Source organism: Eptesicus fuscus, chromosome 21, assembly GCF_027574615.1.
Source record: "Eptesicus fuscus isolate TK198812 chromosome 21, DD_ASM_mEF_20220401, whole genome shotgun sequence".
In the NCBI taxonomy this organism is placed as follows: Eukaryota; Metazoa; Chordata; class Mammalia; order Chiroptera; family Vespertilionidae; genus Eptesicus; species Eptesicus fuscus.
The window spans coordinates 27,420,729-27,439,578 of NC_072493.1; the positions used below are offsets into that span (position 1 = coordinate 27,420,729).

General features: G+C 47.8%; 1 protein-coding gene across 3 annotated transcripts; it reads right to left on the reverse strand.

The window, feature by feature from the left end:
* Positions 1-2,907: 2,907 nt before the first annotated feature.
* Positions 2,908-18,368, reverse strand: MLYCD (malonyl-CoA decarboxylase). Of its 3 annotated transcripts, XM_054710012.1 has the most exons (6): positions 17,786-18,368; positions 10,886-10,998; positions 9,816-9,972; positions 6,293-6,442; positions 4,250-4,388; positions 3,946-4,129 (listed from the first exon to the last, which is right to left on the reverse strand). In XM_054710012.1, the coding sequence occupies exons 1-6, from the start codon at positions 18,323-18,325 to the stop codon at positions 4,020-4,022; spliced, it is 1,209 nt and encodes a 402-aa protein (XP_054565987.1). In that variant the 5' UTR covers positions 18,326-18,368; the 3' UTR covers positions 3,946-4,019. The 3 variants fall into 3 exon arrangements, with proteins under 3 accessions (XP_008137933.1, XP_054565986.1, XP_054565987.1); XM_008139711.3 differs by lacking the exon at positions 4,250-4,388 and having other exon boundaries at positions 2,908-4,129; XM_054710011.1 differs by lacking the exons at positions 4,250-4,388; positions 6,293-6,442 and having other exon boundaries at positions 2,908-4,129.
* Between the last annotated feature and the right edge of the window lie 482 nt (positions 18,369-18,850).

The following is an 18,850-nucleotide window of genomic DNA, read 5'->3' on the forward strand; positions in this document are numbered from 1 at the left end:
TGAACAAGAAGTGGCCCCTTTTTGCAGGAGTGTTATGTCCTCAGAGGACCAAGAGAGGGCAGAGCAACACAACCCTTAGTTGCTATACATGCATCTGGATCCAGGGAAGATCCAGCTCTGGGAGAGGAAGGGAGAGAGGGAGGGAAGGGGGAGGCAGGCATCAGTGACTCCAGCCCACCAGGCAGGGCTAGTTGGGGGCTGTTGGACAAGGTAGCAGCTGGGAGAGCTTGGGCCATGCCGCTTAGTCGGGTCCCCGACTGGAACTGGGGTGCTGCTTAGTTACCAGGGTTGCTGAGAATGCCTCAAGCACTCACGCAGTGAACAGAGTAGAAATTCCTGGGAACATATTACTCCACTTAGTCACCTTGTAGAAACTGTGAACAGAAGCCAGAAAACGGCCAAACACTGACAAATAAGGGGATGACAGATTCCAGAACCTACATAAGGTAAGTGCAACAGTCAAAGTCCAGATGCCTGGCTGGCGTGGTTCAGTGGTTGAGTGTCGACCTATGAACAAGGTCAGGGTTTGATTCCCAGTCAGGGCTCATGACCGGGTTGCAGGCTCGATCCCCAGGAGGGGGCGAGCAGGAGGCAGCCGTTCAATGATTCTCTCATCATTGATGTCTCTCTCTCCCTGGCCCTTCCTCTCTCTGAAGTCAATTAAAAAATGTACCTTATTTTCTGGCGTATAAGACAACTTTTTAACCCAGGAAAATCTTCTCAAAAGTCGGGGGTCGTCTTATACACCGGGTGTCATCTTATAGGGCGGGTATATCCCAAACTCTGTATTTTAACTGGAAAAGTTGGGGGTTGTCTTATACGCCAGAAAATACGGTATTTTTTAAAAAGTCCATATGTCTGAACATTTGTAATAAGGACAGTAACTGTGCACTTAGACAAAGCATTCAAGTGCACAGTTGCTGTCCTTATTCGAATGCTTTAAATATGTCGCTTTCCTTGACCCTCTCAGTAGACCCCGAGGTAGGTGCTATGGTTACACACATTTATAGACAGAAAACAAGAGCAGGTGGCTTGCCCCAGGCTACCCTGCTGGGAAGTGGTGGGGCTGGGATTTGACCGGGGCACTGGCTGGAGCCAAAGCTGGTGGACTCAACCTTTATGCCATGCATTGTCTTTCAGAAAAGGGGACCTATGAGCAAGTCAGAGCAGGTTGGCCCCGAGTCCATTAGCACCCCTTGAACCAGAATTATTCCGAATTCTGGCAGAGCCCACAACTGAGCCTCCAGGGAAACGGGATGAAGATCTGGGGTCAGAATTACAGACACCAAGGCAGTGAGAGATGAGGATACCTGTGGTGGTGGGGGAGACATCGAGGAGGAACAGGCTCCATGGCTTCAGCCTTGAACCTGGGGAGCTATGGAAACCACAGTGACAATTTATTGAGCACCTACTATGAGCCCGTCACTCTGCAGGGCATTTTTCAGAGGACTGTGGTCAGAGGGATTGCTAGGGTCCACTGAGAGCAATGGGATGGAAACCAGGCCTCGGAGACAGCGCCTACACCCAGAGCTACTAGGTCGCCTTGTGATGATGTCACCTGGGCAAGGGGCAGGGCTCTCCTGGAGGATGTGAATTCCCAACGCTAAGATCAGCGGAGTAACCTTCTTTTGTTGCCTCCAAACCTGGCCACTGATATTGACTTCTGCTCTGCTGTGATCATTGTGCTAAGGACAACATATGTACAACTGGGCAGTCTAATCATCCCTCAGAGCAAGTGGGAGCCAGGCCTTCTGCTTCTAGGGGCTGTAGGGTAAGTGTGAGAAGCAAGCAATGAGGGGTTTCCTGTGACATTCATGAGGTAGGGGAATTCTGGCTCAGCACATCATAAGCTCTTTCCTTAGTGATTTGGACTGAGGCACGGGGAAGGAGGACCCATCCATCCATATCCATCCATCTCAGTCCGTTCAAGCTGCTATGAAATACCACTGGGTGGCTTATAAGTAGCAGAAATTTCTTGCTTACAGCTCTGAAGGCTGGAAACTAGAGATCAAGGTGCAGCATGGTCGGGTGAGGGCCTCTCCTGGATTGCAGACTTCTTGTATCCTCACATGGTGAAACGGGTGAGGGAGCTGTTGGGGTCTCTTTTATAGGGCACTAATCCCATTCATGAGGAGTCCACCCTAATGACCTAATCACCTCCCAAAGGTCCTACCCATTAACACCATCACCTCCGGGGGTTAGAATTTCCACATGTAAATTTTTTTTGGGGGGTGGCACAAACATATAGACCATAGCACCATCCACATCCACTCACCTCTCTATGGCACGCCTGCTGCAGAGCAGCTGTTGATCTTGGAGCCTGGGGGCGACTAACAGGGGTGGAAACTCTGGTACAGAAGTGGTTACAGACACTCGAAGGGCATGGGGCACTGGCAGACCCCATCACCGCCATGAGGAATTCCGTCTTTAAAAGGGGGCCCAACGGGATGCCAGGACTGATGACCAGGATTCTGCAAGTAACACTAGAGCCCGAGGGCTTTCAGGATTAGCTCAAAGCAATGCAAAGAAGCATGAGACAGCTTCGACCAGGATTCAGAAAAAGGAAAAGTTCTCATAGTGACCACCGCCATGCTGACTATCACATGCAGAACCTGACAGGGAAGGACAGGGGACAGTTGTGGAAGATGAAAAGCAAGGAAGGCCAGGTGACCTCTCTGCCCGACAGCACAAACACTGCGAACACAGACATGCAGAGACACGCACCTGCCCTCCATCCTGTAGCCATGGTATCATTTCTCTCTACATCTCTGATGAAGGCCACACACTAGGGCCTCTTCATGGAGCCCCCAAACATGCCAACGGGCTGGCTGGGGACCAAAGGCGCAGCTGACATCTCAGAGCTGATTCTTGCTTATAAGGTCTCAGATCTCAAAGACAACCACCACGTGATCTTAAATGTGTTTAATGCTTTGCAGAACAAACATGTTCTTTACTATTAAGTTCATTATGAACTTGAATCACTAAAAAATTTAAAGTCCATAACTGATTTTAAGCCCTAAGCAACACCACCTTTGGTGTTCAGTGATTTAACTTAGTAAACTCTGTGCAAAGTCATGAACCTTTCCATACATTTGCAATCTCCAAAATATAACTAGTAAGTCGTAGCATAGCCCTCTATCCCTTCGCCATGAGTGGAGAGCAGTGGCTCAAGTCACCACGGCTGAATTATGTTCTAAGCTTGAAGAAAAATCTGTTCTCACCAGGGCCATGTGCCTGCATCCTTGTGAGGCTGACTGATCCACCTGGGATGACAGCCGGCAGAGGCTCCAAAGCGTTCGGAAGCCACAGGGGCCACAGCACCGACCCTGGGCAGGGAGCCAGGCCAAAGGCAACAAGAGAATCTTTGGGAGAAAGCACTGCATCCCCGCCCAGTCTGTCAGGGCCCGCACCTTTCCTTGCATCGTGGAAGTTAGGGCCCTGCCTGCCGTGTAACCCTGCTGTGGGCAAGAGAACACAGTGTCACTTTGCTTTACTAAAAGAGTTCCCTTTTGATACATCATCACCACCACCACCCGACCCACCCAGAAAATTATGCTTTTCGGAGCCGGGACGTTACGTCTGCTTCAGGCAAGGTTTAAAGTTTGCTGTTCTTCTGGAACTGGGCCACCAGGCTGAGGACCTGCTCAGAAGCCTTGATGTTCTTTGAGCCGAGGTAGGTGGTGCTGTTGGTGGCCGTCTCCTCCAGGTAGTACCGGTAGTTGACCATCATGCCACACGAGCCAGTGATGCCCTTGAAGCTGAGGTCTGCCATCCAGTTGATGCGCCACATCACTGCCCCGTTCTGCAGGTGGAAGTTTGCCACGGGGTTCAGGGCGTAGCCCCGGTGCTTCTCTCCATACAGGTACCAGGCACAGAGCCTCATCAGGGGGGCCTGGAGTGCCTTGGCCAGCTTTTCAGATGTCGCCCATTCATTACTGCTGAGAAGGACCTTGAGGGTCTCATTAAGGGGACTCCCTGTGATCTCAGAGATTTCTTTACACTCAGAATCTGTAAATAATTCATTCCTCCCATGATCCTTTGCTTGTGAGTTCAGAAGCCCCAGGAGCCATTTGGTGAAGCCAGGTATAGGAGACAGACTTGAAAATGTCCCAAGGTGAGGAAACTCTTTCTGTAAGGCACGGTGGGGTGGGGAAAGGAGGTGGAGAGAACACACACACATAAAGAGAATTCAGCAGGTGTGTCACCCACCCAGAAGCATCTGTCCACTTATCATTTATGTATCACTAACCTGGGTATGCTGTGTGGCTTACAAAGTGATGTTTGATATGCACTGACTTTCTTCTTTCAAGGAACATTATGAATCTGACGTGGGCCAGGCCCTGGAGGCATCCTGAGCCCCCAGGCAAGCCTTTAGGTGGTGTCTCCATCTGCACCATTGAGAGGGTGGCAAGTCAGGGAACCGCGGGAAATCAGAGCCACGCTGCGAAGTGGGACCTGGTGTGCAGTCTTCTGACTGCAGAGTGTGTCTCTCTGGCATCCATTCTCCACCCACAGACATCTGTGCAGCCACACAATCTGGTTTGGTGCTTGGCACACAGTACCCAATGACTGTTTGTTGAATAAATAACTGATTTCCCAGCTATACTACAGTGGGTGCAGAGGATGGGATAGAAGGGGAGGCAATGGGTCTTTTTCCACGTCAGCCGATACAGGTCAATCATTATTATTCAAAGTACAGAGATCTCAATGATCATTTTTAAAAATCCAGTATTTTTGGTTTATAAATGTAATATATATGCTCACTATAGAAACATTTTTAAAGATTTCTGACAGAAGCAAAGAAAACCATAACACTCCTCTACTCTGAGATAACCACTCTCAATAGTCTGATAAAGTATAACTCCTGGTCTTTCTCTAGGCAATTTTTTCATTGGTGAGACTGTTATTTTATATCCTGCTTTATGAACCTATATCATGACCATTTTCTCATTATCATTACAATTCAAAAACAATTTAAACAACAGAATATCAAAAGATGAGACTATAGCATTACTTTCCTAACCACGCTGTCACCGAGCATGTAAGTGGCTTAGTGTTTGCTGGTACAGCCCTGACGAGCACGCCTGTGCAGGAGGGGATACGCTTCCTTGAGGTCCTTTCTGATGACTCCCCGGCGCACAGCCGAGTGGTGGCTGAGCGGCCAACCGTCAGGATGGCTCCCGGGCCGAGGGGCTAACTCTGACTGAGAAAGAGCCTATGGGTGAATCCCCAGAACCCCGGATTCCACCCCCTTTGATCGCCTGTCTTACAAAGTCACCCTCTTCCTGCGCCATTCATTTACACCTTCGGCAAAGAAGAAAGAAAGAAGAAGTTGATATTCACTAGATGTGGCTTCTTACCACCCCTGGGGAAAAGAGGCAGAGGGATTCTAATGAAGCTGATATGCATCTGAGTCCTCAGATTTAAAAATGATTATGAATTTAATATGAAGCACCTACACATTTTAATTCCACTCCGTCTCTAAGGAAGAACTTGGGTTGCAGTTGTGTTGAAACTACCCAAAGCAGAGAACATCACTCTCAGAGCCAATTATTAACATTCCAATTATTTTACCTAATAATTAGATTCTACTCATTATAGTTTACCCTAGCCCCTTATGAGAGTTTTAAAAAGCCTAGACCCAGAGTGAACCTGAACAGTGCTGTTGTAGGATGGTTAAAGTGTTCTTCCCAGGGCAATAAAGAAAAGGAAGATACACACACACACACACACACACACAGACATATATACACACAGTATGTATATATGTATGTATGTATGTATGTATTTTAAAAAGCCAGTCTTTTGTAAGCTGTCTGGTCTAACCTTGACACTCCCGCTAATGATGAGAAAGCCCAAGCTGATGAAACAGCAGGGGTCAGAAGCCTGGAGAGTGGGTGAGGGTGGCTGGGTACAGTCAGGTGTGGCTAGAATGACCATAAAATGTATCATCCAAACTGGGACAGTTGAGAATGGAAGGCGGCACTCCTACTGATTATGCTGCGACAACACATGCAAATCAGAATCCAAGGTCCCCGAGAAGCTGATGTCCTCAGAACACATCTGCATTTGTGGCCAAGGGAGAAGCTAGTTTCCTGACACCCTTTTCTCCTCCCCTGAGTGGTCTCAGGCTCCTGGGAAGTGCCTCTGGCACTTTTCTAAACCCTCTTCCTTCCCCCCAGCTCCTATCTCATCCCTTGCCCATCACCAATCCTAGGACCTGGTTACTGACTGCACTGCAGCATGGGCAGGGGGTTCAGACCCAGTGGTCCCACAGCGGCGCCTCACTCACCTGCAGCTCCTTCACCACGCGCTTTATGAGGAAGGTCCCCAGCTCTACCCCCTGCAGGCCTTGCTGGGTCAGACTGATGGAATAAAATATGGCGGCGGCAATTTTGTTCTTCTCCTCTGTTTCTGTCGGAGGACACTCCTTCACTATTGACTGCAAGACATGAATGATGGCGGTGAGCGGGCTTGGCTGCTCTCACATCCTGCATCTCACCCGTTCACTTCCGGCCATGAGAAATTCTCTCAGGGTGTCCCCCTCAAGGACCAGGCTCTGAAGACTACACACTGCCTGAAACCTGGTCTGGTATCTCCCTGAAGGCGGCAACTGCACGCTTCCCTGGGTTGTGTGCTCCATGTCATGTCATTTCGCGCTCTTTGTAAGTCTCGTGCACACTTTGTTGAATAGCAATTTATGTCCTTTTTGTCCTTTTCAGGCCGTTGTGCAAACTGAAATGTGATTAATGTGCTCCCCTTCAACACCCAGAGAGAACACCTGGCCCTTTGTCTAGACCACCTGCCCCTTTCTGTAAAGGCCTGATTCTGATTGTTCCCCCCTTTAGGTACCTGGACTCCTTTCTCTGAACTAATGTGTTTTCCATTTCTCAAGAAACCAGTGAGTCCTATATCATTTTTCTTTCAGGAAATTTAGCTTTTCCTGACTTTTTTATGTACCTTTTAAAAATATATATATTTTATTGATTTCCGAGAGGAGAGAGATAGAAACATCAATGATGAGAGAGAATCATTGATTGGCTGCCTCCTGCACACCCCCTACTGGGGACCGAGCCAGCAACCCGGGTATGTGCCCTTGACCGAAATCGAACCCAGGACCTTTCAGTCCAAAGGTTGACGCTCTACCCACTGAGCTGAACCTGCTAGGGCTATGCACCTTTTTTATTTTGTGTCACATTCTTGTTTTTCCGCAAAGCAATCTGAGATATGACTTGCCAAGTCTGATTTTATTAGCTTTGAGCTTTGCGGGGTTTTTTGAACTGTGATATTCTGCAGGTCACTTGACAATAGTGGAATAGCAGGTGGTTACCTTTTAGTTTGCTTTGATGACGGCACCAGCTTGCTTCTGAACACAGTTACACTAACTTCCATCAGCTACATGTGATTCCTAAAGTTGGGGGTGGTTGACCTAGAGCCCATGATGAGGCCTGGGAGTCCACAAACTTTCTGAAATTGTGGATGGAATGTGCAGGTTTGCACTATGTCCCTGGGGAAATGTCCTTAGCTTTCATCCCCTTCAGATGCTCAAAGAGTCTTTTCTGTGACTCATGAGAAGGTAAGAACTGCTGCCGTAAGGAAAGTGGGGTAGACAGTGAAACAGAGGCAGCGACACCTCCTGGGCTGCGGCCAGGCCTCTCTCCTACACCTGTGCTTCAAAGGACAGACCTCACTTTCCATCATTATTAATATTCATCCTGGTGACTTATTTACTTTGCTTTTCAAGAAGTCTGTAGGTTACCTTGTGGTTCCTTATTCAAAAATTTCCAGAAACTCCTTTTTTAAAGTTTTCAAAATAAAAAGGAATCTTTCTTTGGTTATGCAAATGAGATACACATAATGTGCAAGAGATAAAAATAAGTGCACAAAGAAGGAATCACAAATTACTCCAAAACCTAACACCAAGTCCTGCTGTTAGCCATTTGATGAACAGACCTTTCCAGGTCTGTCTCCTTAGCTATATAGGTAGGTATACACAAAACTGTGTATACACGTAATTCTCTCACAGGCCCAGATGCTCAATTACACACACACACACACACACACACACACACACACACACACACACAGTGGCTGTCCTAAGGGCTTGGGTAGAACCCCAGTACCACCCTTAACTATTCTATCATCACAGGCAAATGACTCAAGTTCTCTAAGCCTCAGTTTTCTCAGGTCTAAAATAAGGACAATCGTTAATAATACTAGAAATACCTAACTCACAGAGTGCTGTGAGCAGTAATGCATGGAACGTGCTTTGAGGGCTGACAGACACAAAGCAAATGCTCAATCAATATTATTAATATTATAAATAAGATCATACTGCACACGCTATTCTGTAACCTGGTTTTCTATGCACTAGTTTGTCAATGTTGGCTTTCCATGTCAAAAACAGAAAACTAAATCAGTACCTAAACACACTCTTCTGCCCCCCATGCGCCTGCAGGAACGTCCCATGCACGTGAGGATGTACCAGATGGATATGCCATCATTTCTCTAACGCGCACTCTACAGGTGGAGCGGTTATCATTTCCAGCCTTTCAACGCTGTAGACAATGCCGAAACCACCTGCACTCTTAGATCTGAGTAGCTCCCCTGGACAAATTCCTCAGAGTGACATTCTTTTTTTTTTAAAGGAAGATTGGTTGAAAGTTTATTTGAAAAGAATCCCGAGATCTCTTCCCCAATTTCCTGATGTGAGGCAACTGCCCTTCACCTAGGGGAAGACTGGAGTTTTATTCTTTTTTTTTTTTTTCTGGGAAGTTCTCATTTTTTTTAAAATTTATTTTTTCTTTATTGACTAAGGTATTACATATGTGTCCTTATCCCCCTATTGCCCCCCTCACACCCTTGGTGTCTGTGTCCGTTGGTTAGGCTTATATGCATGCATACAAGTCCTTTGGTTGATCGAGAGTGACATTCTTTAGGTCAAAGGAATGCATGTTTTATATTTTAAAAGATATCACCAAACTGTCCTCAGAGAGGTAGTAACAATTCTGGTGCGAGAGTATGCCAACTCTTTCAAACACAAAATCCTAAGGGACTTCTCCCTGGTGATCAATAACACCTGCTCATTTGCCTGCTCGATTTCTCTACCTTCTTATACTAGAAATGCCACCCAGAGGGCCCATCCTGTGATCTGGTATCATCTCTCCAGCTTCCGAACAGGCCATTCCCATGCCAAAGCCTTTGCCCACCACAGCCTCCTGGTCTAAGCAAACACGCTGTACCTTCCCTCACCTGTCTTTACCTTCATCGAGATCTGCTCTATTCCCAGTCCCCATGCGTCTGCAGGAATGTCTCAGACATTCTCGCCCACTCCTTAAGGAGAAGCCAAGCTTGCCACAGGCAGGGCCTGTCAAACGCAGCCCCCATCACCTCCATTTGATGAACAGACCTGGCAGGGCTCTGGGCCTGTATCAGGCACACAGCACTGTCTCTTTTTCAATCACATGTTGTTTAAAACTACCCACAGGCACTTAACAAATGCTGAAAAGATGAACCATGCCCCCTCCTTCTCTTCTGCCCTCACAACTCTTTTCTGCCTCACAAAGATGTTCTGTAATAGACTTCAACCCTGTCTCAACTCAAAGTCAGTAGACCCAGATGAATGCTCTCATTCCAAAACTGTCTACATACTACCCATCTACATTCTGTAGCTATAAAATTAGAGGTTTTATCCAGCCAATTAAAAAATCCACAAAAGCCTAAAGCTTCTGAAAAAAGGGCATAAAACCAAGTTTAAAAACCTTAAGGGCTCCGTAGGATGCCTGCCTTGCCCTGAATTTACCGTCCGCAGGTACCTGAATGTTGTTGGAGATGTCACTGGTCAGCGCCACATGCAAGACCACCAGGGGCTCCTCAGGGGTGGAACAGTGAGAAAAGAAGTAACATCTTCTGTATGGTCCAACACGTTGTTTTATATCCATCCAATTTTTTACAGGGTGCACAGCCTCCGACCTGATAAGATTGTAATGAGGTAAGACAAATGTTCAATTACAAGTTAAATAACCATTGCTGATTCTGATTCATATTACTCACTAAAGTCAAATAAATCCTTTAAATACAGCTTCAATTGCCTCTTCAGGAAAATGTAAAGAAAATTATTTTAATGTGAAACAGCAGACTAAAAGGAACTATAATTAATGACCACTTTCCACGCGAAACTGTGCTCTAATTTTTAATACCCGGTCTTAAGACTAGTTTGCAAGGCCCTTGGGAAGCAGTTATGCAGCAGATTGTAATGCAGAAACTAACCAGATGCTCAGGCGTTGAACATTCTATGTCTTTTATTTCCTTTGAATCTCTGCAGTTTGAAGTCAGTGCTGCAAACACAGGTCTCTTGGTTCCGTTTGGCTAGCCACCTCAGCCACCCAGTGTTCTGTTTTCAAAATGTGCAATGGCCACAGTGTCTCCAGTCGGTTACACCTCAAATAGCACAACCTTTCCCAAACCTTAGATCATGTAAGACAGCAGAAGAGTGAAGACCCTGAGGCGGGAAGAGCTGCCCATTTGTGAGAACAACCATGACGTACTAGGCTGCATCTACTGTGTCTTGGACAGTTGGAATTATGTTCAATATTGTTAACTTAGAGATTTTATCCAAGGGAGAAATTTTAACGATGAGATAGATGCTTTTTGGATTAATGCAAATACTTGATCCAGTGAATTCATACAGCTCTGATAATGGGATCTTGGGAAAAGGGGGTCCATGTGCTTTAAATATGAGGACATCAATGAGACCCTGCATGTCACCTGTGGGGACATCCACAACGTTTGTGTTTGGGTTTTATAGGGTTGGAAGAAAATGTACATGTGAATGGAGACTGGCTTTCAGCTAAGATGTAAGAAACGTGACAAGCTGAGTACTTACTCACTGATTTTCTGAAGCACTTCACATGGCGAATGCCAGGTCACCCGTTCGAGGTTTAGGAATCCCGAAGAAAACCACTCCGTGAGCATGCCTTTCAGCACACCATTCATTTCCTGAAAAGGAGAAGAGAAAGTGTCAGCTTTCCAAGCCCATCTCTGCTGCATTGTCACCAGCACAGTGAATTAAAACACGAAAACGTGAGCTCGCAGGAGACTGCAAGATGCTTCTCTAAACGGCCTTTTCTGAGACGGCGCTACTGCACTCTGACCTCAACCAAGTTACACTGAATGCAGCGCTTCACTCAGCCTCCACCACTTCAATCTGGAAGATACCTGAATGGGAGCAGTCAACTTGAATTAACTTCCCACATCAGATAATAGGCTCCAATTCATTCCCCGTAGTGAACACAACTAAAACCAGTTAGCAGAACAATGAGTGGTGGTAAAGGAGGCACTAACGCAGGCAGCACAGAGCTCCAGTCCCACCCTCTCAGGAAGTTTCTGATAAGCCAAAGCATCATTCCTCGTTTCCTGGGAGAAGCAGGCACTGGGTCCAGGTACCGTATTTCATCAACTTTAAGATGCGCATTTTCATACTTTAACATCTCTCAAGTCAGGATGCATCTTTCAAAAGATGGCAGGGCACAATTTAACTGATAGCATTTTTCCCCCTTAATGGGGACATAAAATAATATTGTATCTGACAATCAATGCATTCAGATTTGATGAAATTATTCTAATTTCACTTCACTTACTTATATCCAATCTATTTCTGAAAACTGTTTGAGTCAACTTTACTGAAGATAATTTTCACTGAAACCTTCCAAGCAAGATGGGAACAAGAGGTGCATAAGGAAAGGACAGGAGCAGACCTGTCTCAGTTTAGCCTGCTGTGACCACACTGAACATGTAACAGCAGTAAGTTTTCTATAGTCAGAGTGGTGAGGGGCGGGGGTAAATCTAGGACCAACTGGGGGAGACACAGAGTCAGACTCAAACAGAACTTAAAGAGCTTTTGAATAGCTAGGCCTGTCCACAGATGTCCTCCTAGGAGAGTGTGCATCTCCCTACGGAAGTGACCAAGCACAGGGTTGACAACGTGATGGAGCTGTTTTAAAAAGGATGTAAGCGCCCTGGTTGGGTGGCTCAATTGGTTGGAGTGTCATCCCATACACCAAAGGTTGCATGTTCGATTCCTGGTCAGGGCCTATACCTAGGTTTCGGGTTCAATCCCAGGTCAGGGCACATATAGGAGGCAACCACTCAATGTTTCTCTCTCTCTCTCTCTCCTTCCTCTCTCTCTAAAAATCAAGAAACATATTCTCAGGTGAGAATTTATAAAAAAAAGCATTTAGCCCAGCTGGCATGGTTCAGTGGTTGAGCAATGACCTATGAACCAGGAGGTCACAGTTCCATTCCTGGTTGTGGCATCTGCCTGGGTTTTGGGCTCGATCCCCAGTGTGGGGTGTGCAGGAGAGGCAGCCAATCAATGATTTTCTCTCATCATTGATGTTTCTATCTCTCTCTCTCCCTTCCCCTCTGAAATTAATTAAAAAAATTACTTGGCTCCAAGCTCTGTAAAGGCACAGATCATTTCTAATTCATTCCCCTAGTTCCTTCCCAAAGCATTCAGTGGGGCCACCCATGTGGAAGATGGCTAACAGATGGATATCAAATGAAAAAGAGAAGAAAAGCTGGAGAATTGGGGATTAAGAAGTAGAAGGGAGGATATGAGGTGTCATTTGCTAGGCAATATAGAATGGCTCCTTATAAAACTATATTTACTGCATTTGGCTTCAATGGTTCTTAATCTTCCTGGGGTCCTCACATTCTCTTAAGCATGTGATAAAATCCAGGAACCCCTTCCCCAGAAAAATGCACACAACATTAATTAAATTTTGCATACAATTTCCTGGGGTTCATAGACCTTTTGAAACGCAACTATGGATCATTCCCAGGGGTTCATGGACCCAGGTTAGGAACCTCTGCACTAAATGGTTAGAAATGGATTCCATGTAAAATGTACTGGCATCTCTATTACATTCATAACAGAAAAAAACTGGATCTAGTTTCAGTATTCAGAAATAATTATTAAAGAAATTATCTGACTGATGAAAGCTCCTCGTCTAAAAGTCTCTTCATTCTATTTTGGGCTATTGACAGCTATAAAATGTGACACTGGTCACAAGAACCGGGAATCTGGGTTAAAGGTTACATGTCTCCACTTAGTTCTGACAGTACAAGAAGCTGTTCAGGCTGGGAGGAGCCACCCCTGCAGCAAGGCTACTGGATCCCAGAAAGCAGGAGGGAAAGAAAGCACTGCTGCGGAAATCTGCTCATTAACCCTGCAATCGTGTAGCAACAATCCAAGACCGAGAAATACGGCTGCTGGGACTACCGTGGCGATGCCACAGTCAGCGTTAGGTCTGTCTTTTCTGGACTGCCAATTCTAGTTATCCCGGACGACAGTTCAGAAGGCCAGCCAACTCTTTCAGCAGAGAAAAAGCTGTCTCCCCACTCTCCTCTGAAGTCTTTGGCTACAAAGACCTCCTCATTTTTGACATGTGAAGAAGAGTTACTTTTCATGGCTCAGAAGCCCTGAGGGAAGGGAGCTGAGAGCTATGGGGAAGGGTCATAGAGTTGAAGTTACATTTTAGGTACAATTCCAACTCATGCAGCTGCTACACTCCAGATGGCTGGGGCCCACTTTCCTAACTACAAATAAGGCTTTTTTTTTTTTTTTTAGCCTAGCTAAGCACAGAATTTAGCAGAAACAACAAGGACCACTATACTAACTTAAAGCAGGACACGCCACCAAAAACGTTGTACGACAGTGCCTACCACAGCTGGGCATTGCAACAGTGAGGATGCTAAGCGTGTCTGACACACGTTTAGTCCTTCCCATATGTCCCACCTATGTGCACCTCTCATTTCACCATAATTTCTATGTTTAAATCGCCCATCAAGAAACCCTTTCATTTTCTAAATGCCAACTTCCCTCTAGCGCCCACAGATTGCTGAGCAGCACTCAGACCTTCTGCTATAATGGGGTTCAGTTCAGTTTCATTGGGGATTTAATCTAAGAAATCTAACTCTTCAACCCAAATGGGCCTTTGGGAATGTTCCTGGGGAAAAACTAAAAGCCTAGAAACCAACACACAGAAACCACATACCACCCTCCCCTCCACATAACCCTTTCCCACCATGTTACACACACACACACACACACACACACACACACACACACACACCCTCTCACATGCAGGGCTGGGCACACACCTACAAATTTACAGGGCATTTTGTTCAGGAGGCATCCGTGTATCGGATCTGCTGTCAAAAAACAACAACATAGATATTTGACTATGCCAGGTTGTAAAAACTTTCTTCAACATAGCACTTGTATCTTCTCAGCAGAGACTTGAAACTTACTCTGAACTTCTTAACAAAAAGGATTAAGATCCTCCTGGGAGAGAAAAGAAACCTGTCTGACTTAAACTGTCCAAGGAGATAGACAGACCCACTTGGCCTCATGTCTTTGGTCTTCATCCTGGGCGACACTCGAAATGAAGTGTCACTCTTCGGGATTCTTCCCACATTTCCAATAATCACAACCCCCGGTCAGAGCAGAGGTCTTAACAAACCTGCCCTCATTTGTAAACCGTATTTTTAGCAAAGCTCCACCATATCCCTCAGGGCACTGCCTAGAGGAGAAGCAGGCTGACCTTGAGCATACCAACCACCAGCTGAATTTCTCACCTCAGTGCAGAACCAAAGGGCCCAGGGAGTTAAGTGGCTTGGCTAAAGTCACATAAAATCGTGCCTCTAACCAGTGGATGGCAAAGACAGGATCGGGAACCTGCCTCTTGTCTCTCCACCCAGTGCTTCTTCCACTACACATACCGTCTGGCCAAAGACAGTGAGAATCAGACAGGGCTGGCCTCACATTGCTAGTTATTCTAAAGGCTCCAGTAAACGAGAACCCGTGCCAGCCACGCAGTGGACCAATCCACTCCAGGGTAAATGCTCAGGTCCAAGCCCACATGTGCCAGCAAACCAGTGTGTGTTCACTTAACTTTACCCAGCAAGTCCCAAAGTCAGCAGGGGCCAGGCAGGTAGCATGCCTGTGTGACAGGGTGTCTGCTGTGTGCACACAGGAAGGGGTGCTGACATAGGGAGCAATCCTGGAGGAGTTCCCCACTCCCCAGTGTCACAGGCCCCTGGGGGTCTGGGACTCCTGCCCTACAGCATCACATGCCAAACGTCTGGTGGTTTCTAACACTGAGTCCCTAAAAGCAAGAAGCTCTAGCTCGATCACTTCTTTAACTTGAATGCAAAATCCAGAATGAGACAGAAGGGAATCAAGTTGGACACTAAGCGACTCTGGTGATAGATTACAATTTCAGATCCCAGATGACAATTTTTATAGATTAAAAAAACTATTCCCTGAATGATTTCAATGATAGGGATTTAAAAAATTTTTATGTAACTATGTAGAGCAAAGGAGAAGGGAATCACCAGGATTAGCCACTGACATACTAGATATAAGGACAGGATATGTAGGTAGAGAAACGGAGGAGGTATGATAGAAATAGAAAAGGCTTCTGCACCCAATGTGTCCAGACCACGTGCAGAGGCAAAGGTCAGGCTGTCATTATTTATCCTTTGTTCTAGAAATATCTTTGTGCCCAGCCGGCGTGGCTCAGTGGTCAGGGCACATGCCCAGGTTGTGGGCTTGATCCCCAGTGTGGAGCGTGCAAAGAGGCAGCCGATCAATGATTCTCTCATCATTGATGTTTCTATCTCTCCCTCCCTCTCTGAAATCAGTAGAAATATGTGTATATATACACATATTTTAAAAATACCTTTTTGCCTGTAGGTACACAACATTTTCCCCTCACCTGTGTGGACAGCTTGGTTAAATAAATAAAGGAAGCCTGAACATCTGAGGGCCTGGTGCTCAAAGCCCTGGATTTCCCTGGGGCAAACGCCTCTCTTCTCAGTCAAGTCTCAACGTCACAGCTTTCAGCTGCCACAATGTTCCTTCTCCAGTGCAGGGTAACTAAGCATTATCCCGTGTGGGCAAGAGCAAGGGGACGCATTGAGTAATGTGTCAGAGAATCAGAGGATTAGAACTGGATGAGGCATTAGAAACCTCCCAGGGCCAACACTCAGCTGCAATCTGCCAAGGGCAGTCCGAATGTCTGCTGTCTCTCTCGGCTGTGCAGAAACCTCCCAAGCCCTCTGGGCTTCCTTCCAGGATCAGAACTCAGTGAGTGGAGCAATCTGACAAGACAAATGGCAATGATTAGTGTGCTGTGTCTTACGGCAGGGCACCCAGGAGTCTATCTCAATGCTTCATTCATCATTTTGCTTTGCAAGAAATTTAAGACAAGGTTTCCAGTTTTTAAGGAGCTGATCATCTAGTCGGGAGCAGAGGAAGTAATACATTTCCAACACTGAATTCTGTGGCTGACGTATAAAACCCAAGTGAGGGGCGCACTAATGTCAGGAAGCTCAAAATTGGGTGAGACCACCTTGAGCTGGAGTGGCTAGAAAAGCTGAGTGAATGAGCTAAGGGTGGAGGCAGCTCCTTTGCTACCAGGCCTCCCAAGCAGGAACCACACAGGGATGTGGGTTCAGGAACTTTCCATCCAAGAATCAGCATGGCTGGAGAGGAGAGAGTAATGGAGAGTCATGATGGAAACATTGTCCAGGACGGTTTGCTGTGCATCATAACTGCCAAAGGAAAGACACTAAATGCGATCCTTCTGGGATGTGAAGCCTGATGATTTTTCAACAACGGAATAAAGGCTGACCTCTGGTTTTAGAGAAAGATGGGCACTGGGATTGCTGATAAGACAGACGCTTGCACCAAGTATTAGAAAGAGTAAATATAGTCACAACTAGAGAACCCTGAACCTCTAATTCAGAGAAATTAAATAAAACAAAGCTACCAATGTACTGACTGTTTCACCCGCCCTCCACTTTAGAGAAAAGGGCAAATTCTAAGAGAACAAACCCGTTTTAGATCTAGTTAAATGGTCAACTCCAAGAGTCAACTGCGTAGTGATGAAGTACATACACAACTGTGGAGCCATTGAGACTGGCTCTCTCACTAGCTCTGTACTCTGGGCACTGCACCTGGCCTCATCCACGACACAGTTCCCTAGGCTTGCTGAGGATGAAAGGAGCAAATGTATGAAAAGCACTCTTCCCATTCTAGAACAGAAACTCCTGGACCAGGTGACCTGGGAGCCACACAAGATAAATACTAGACAGCCACATGTTGAAGGGTGGATGGATGATTTCCTTCTGAGGCAGGTGACATACTACCTCAGTCTCCAGACTCCTATACAGTTAAGAATCAAGTTCCAGCAGGCAACCAGACTCTAGACAGTGGAGACCTCAAGTTCTAGTCATCTCTGTATATTTCACAGGACTTCTTAGGATGATGGCTTACACATAACTTTGCTGACACAACCCATGTTTTTAGAAAGGCTGTTTGGTGCTCAGTTTGGTACCCATTCAAGTAAACCACATAGATGAAAGCTCTCAGCTAAAATAAAAGTCTTTATGAAGCATACTAATCATGAATGAGGCATGACAGTCTCTCAAACTAGGCGATGGCCTTATCTAATAAGCTGTGCACAGTAAGGACTGGAGCAAGACATGACTAGAGGGAGCTAAGATTCAGGGAGCATGGGAAGGAAGGGGACGGGGTTTGGGGACTCATAATGAGGTGTGCAAGACTCCAGGCAGGGAAAGCGCAGTGTCTGGGGCTTGAGGGGCAGTGAGGACTACATAGGGGCTGCCACGGGCCCACGGACCTGGATGCAATGGAGGGCACGACCCGGGCTGTCCCTGGCGCCAGGGGATCGGGGCGGCCCTGGCGGGGCCTTACCCGGACGTGCGGCCCCTCCACCAGCTTGAGGGCCTGCGCCTCGATCAGGTCGGCCCGCAGCTGCACCAGGAAGCGCACGCCGCCGTCCAGCTTGCTGATGTGGTGGAAGAGGCCGCGGTAGCGCGGCACCAGGGCGTAGCGCAGCCGGTCCTCGGCCTGCAGCAGCACGGCCGCCTCCCGCGGCTGCTGGCGCAGCTGGAGCACGCCGGCGCTCTGCTCGGCCACCTGGCCGTGGTCCACGCCGAAGTCCTGCGCCAGGCGGCCCAGCAGCTCGGCGCGCTCGGCCACCTCGGTCAGGCCGCCGTAGAAGCTCACGAAGTCCGCGCACTGGCCCTCGGCGGGCGCCGGCGTCTTCTCCCGCAGCTCGTAGACCGGCGTCGCGGGCACGGCGCGACGCAGCAGCTCGTCCATGGCCCGGACCAGGGCGCCCGCCACCGTCGGCCCGCTCGACAGCTGGGGACCGGGTGGCCGCTGCGGCCGCGGGGGTAACCGCAGCGGGAGGAGTCGCCGCGCCGCCAGACCTGGCCCGAGGCCTCGCATAGCGCCGAGAGGCAGCTGCCTAGGTGACGCCGCCACCACCGATGCCGTGTTCCGGCTTCCGACTTCCGGCGCGCGCCGGCCTTATTGGCCGAGGCCCAGGGACGGGCGGGGCAGCGGCCTATCGGAGGGCGCGGCGTCGGGGCGTGAGGGCGGGGCGGGGCGCGGCCCGAGGCCAAGTGCGACGAAAGGTCCCGGCCCGGAGGCGGGGCTGGCAGCGGCTTCAGGACTCTTCTCCGCCGACCTGTGGCCAGTCGCCCGACGTCACCGTCTCCCTCCCTCCCTGCTCTTTCCCCACCGCGCAAGCACCTTTCTTTCTCTAGAGCCGAACTCTCCAACCTCAAGATGCATCGGAATCACCTGCGGAACGTGTTAGGCCTGCAGATTCCTATTCGCGAGTCCCAGCGATTCTGACTCAGTGTGGCTGGGGAGGAGCCGAGGAATCTGCATGTCTACCAAGTTTCGGGTGGTAATCCTCTGACAAGGCAGCCTGGGCGCTCTCATTTCGCTGTCAGGGTCTGATTATAC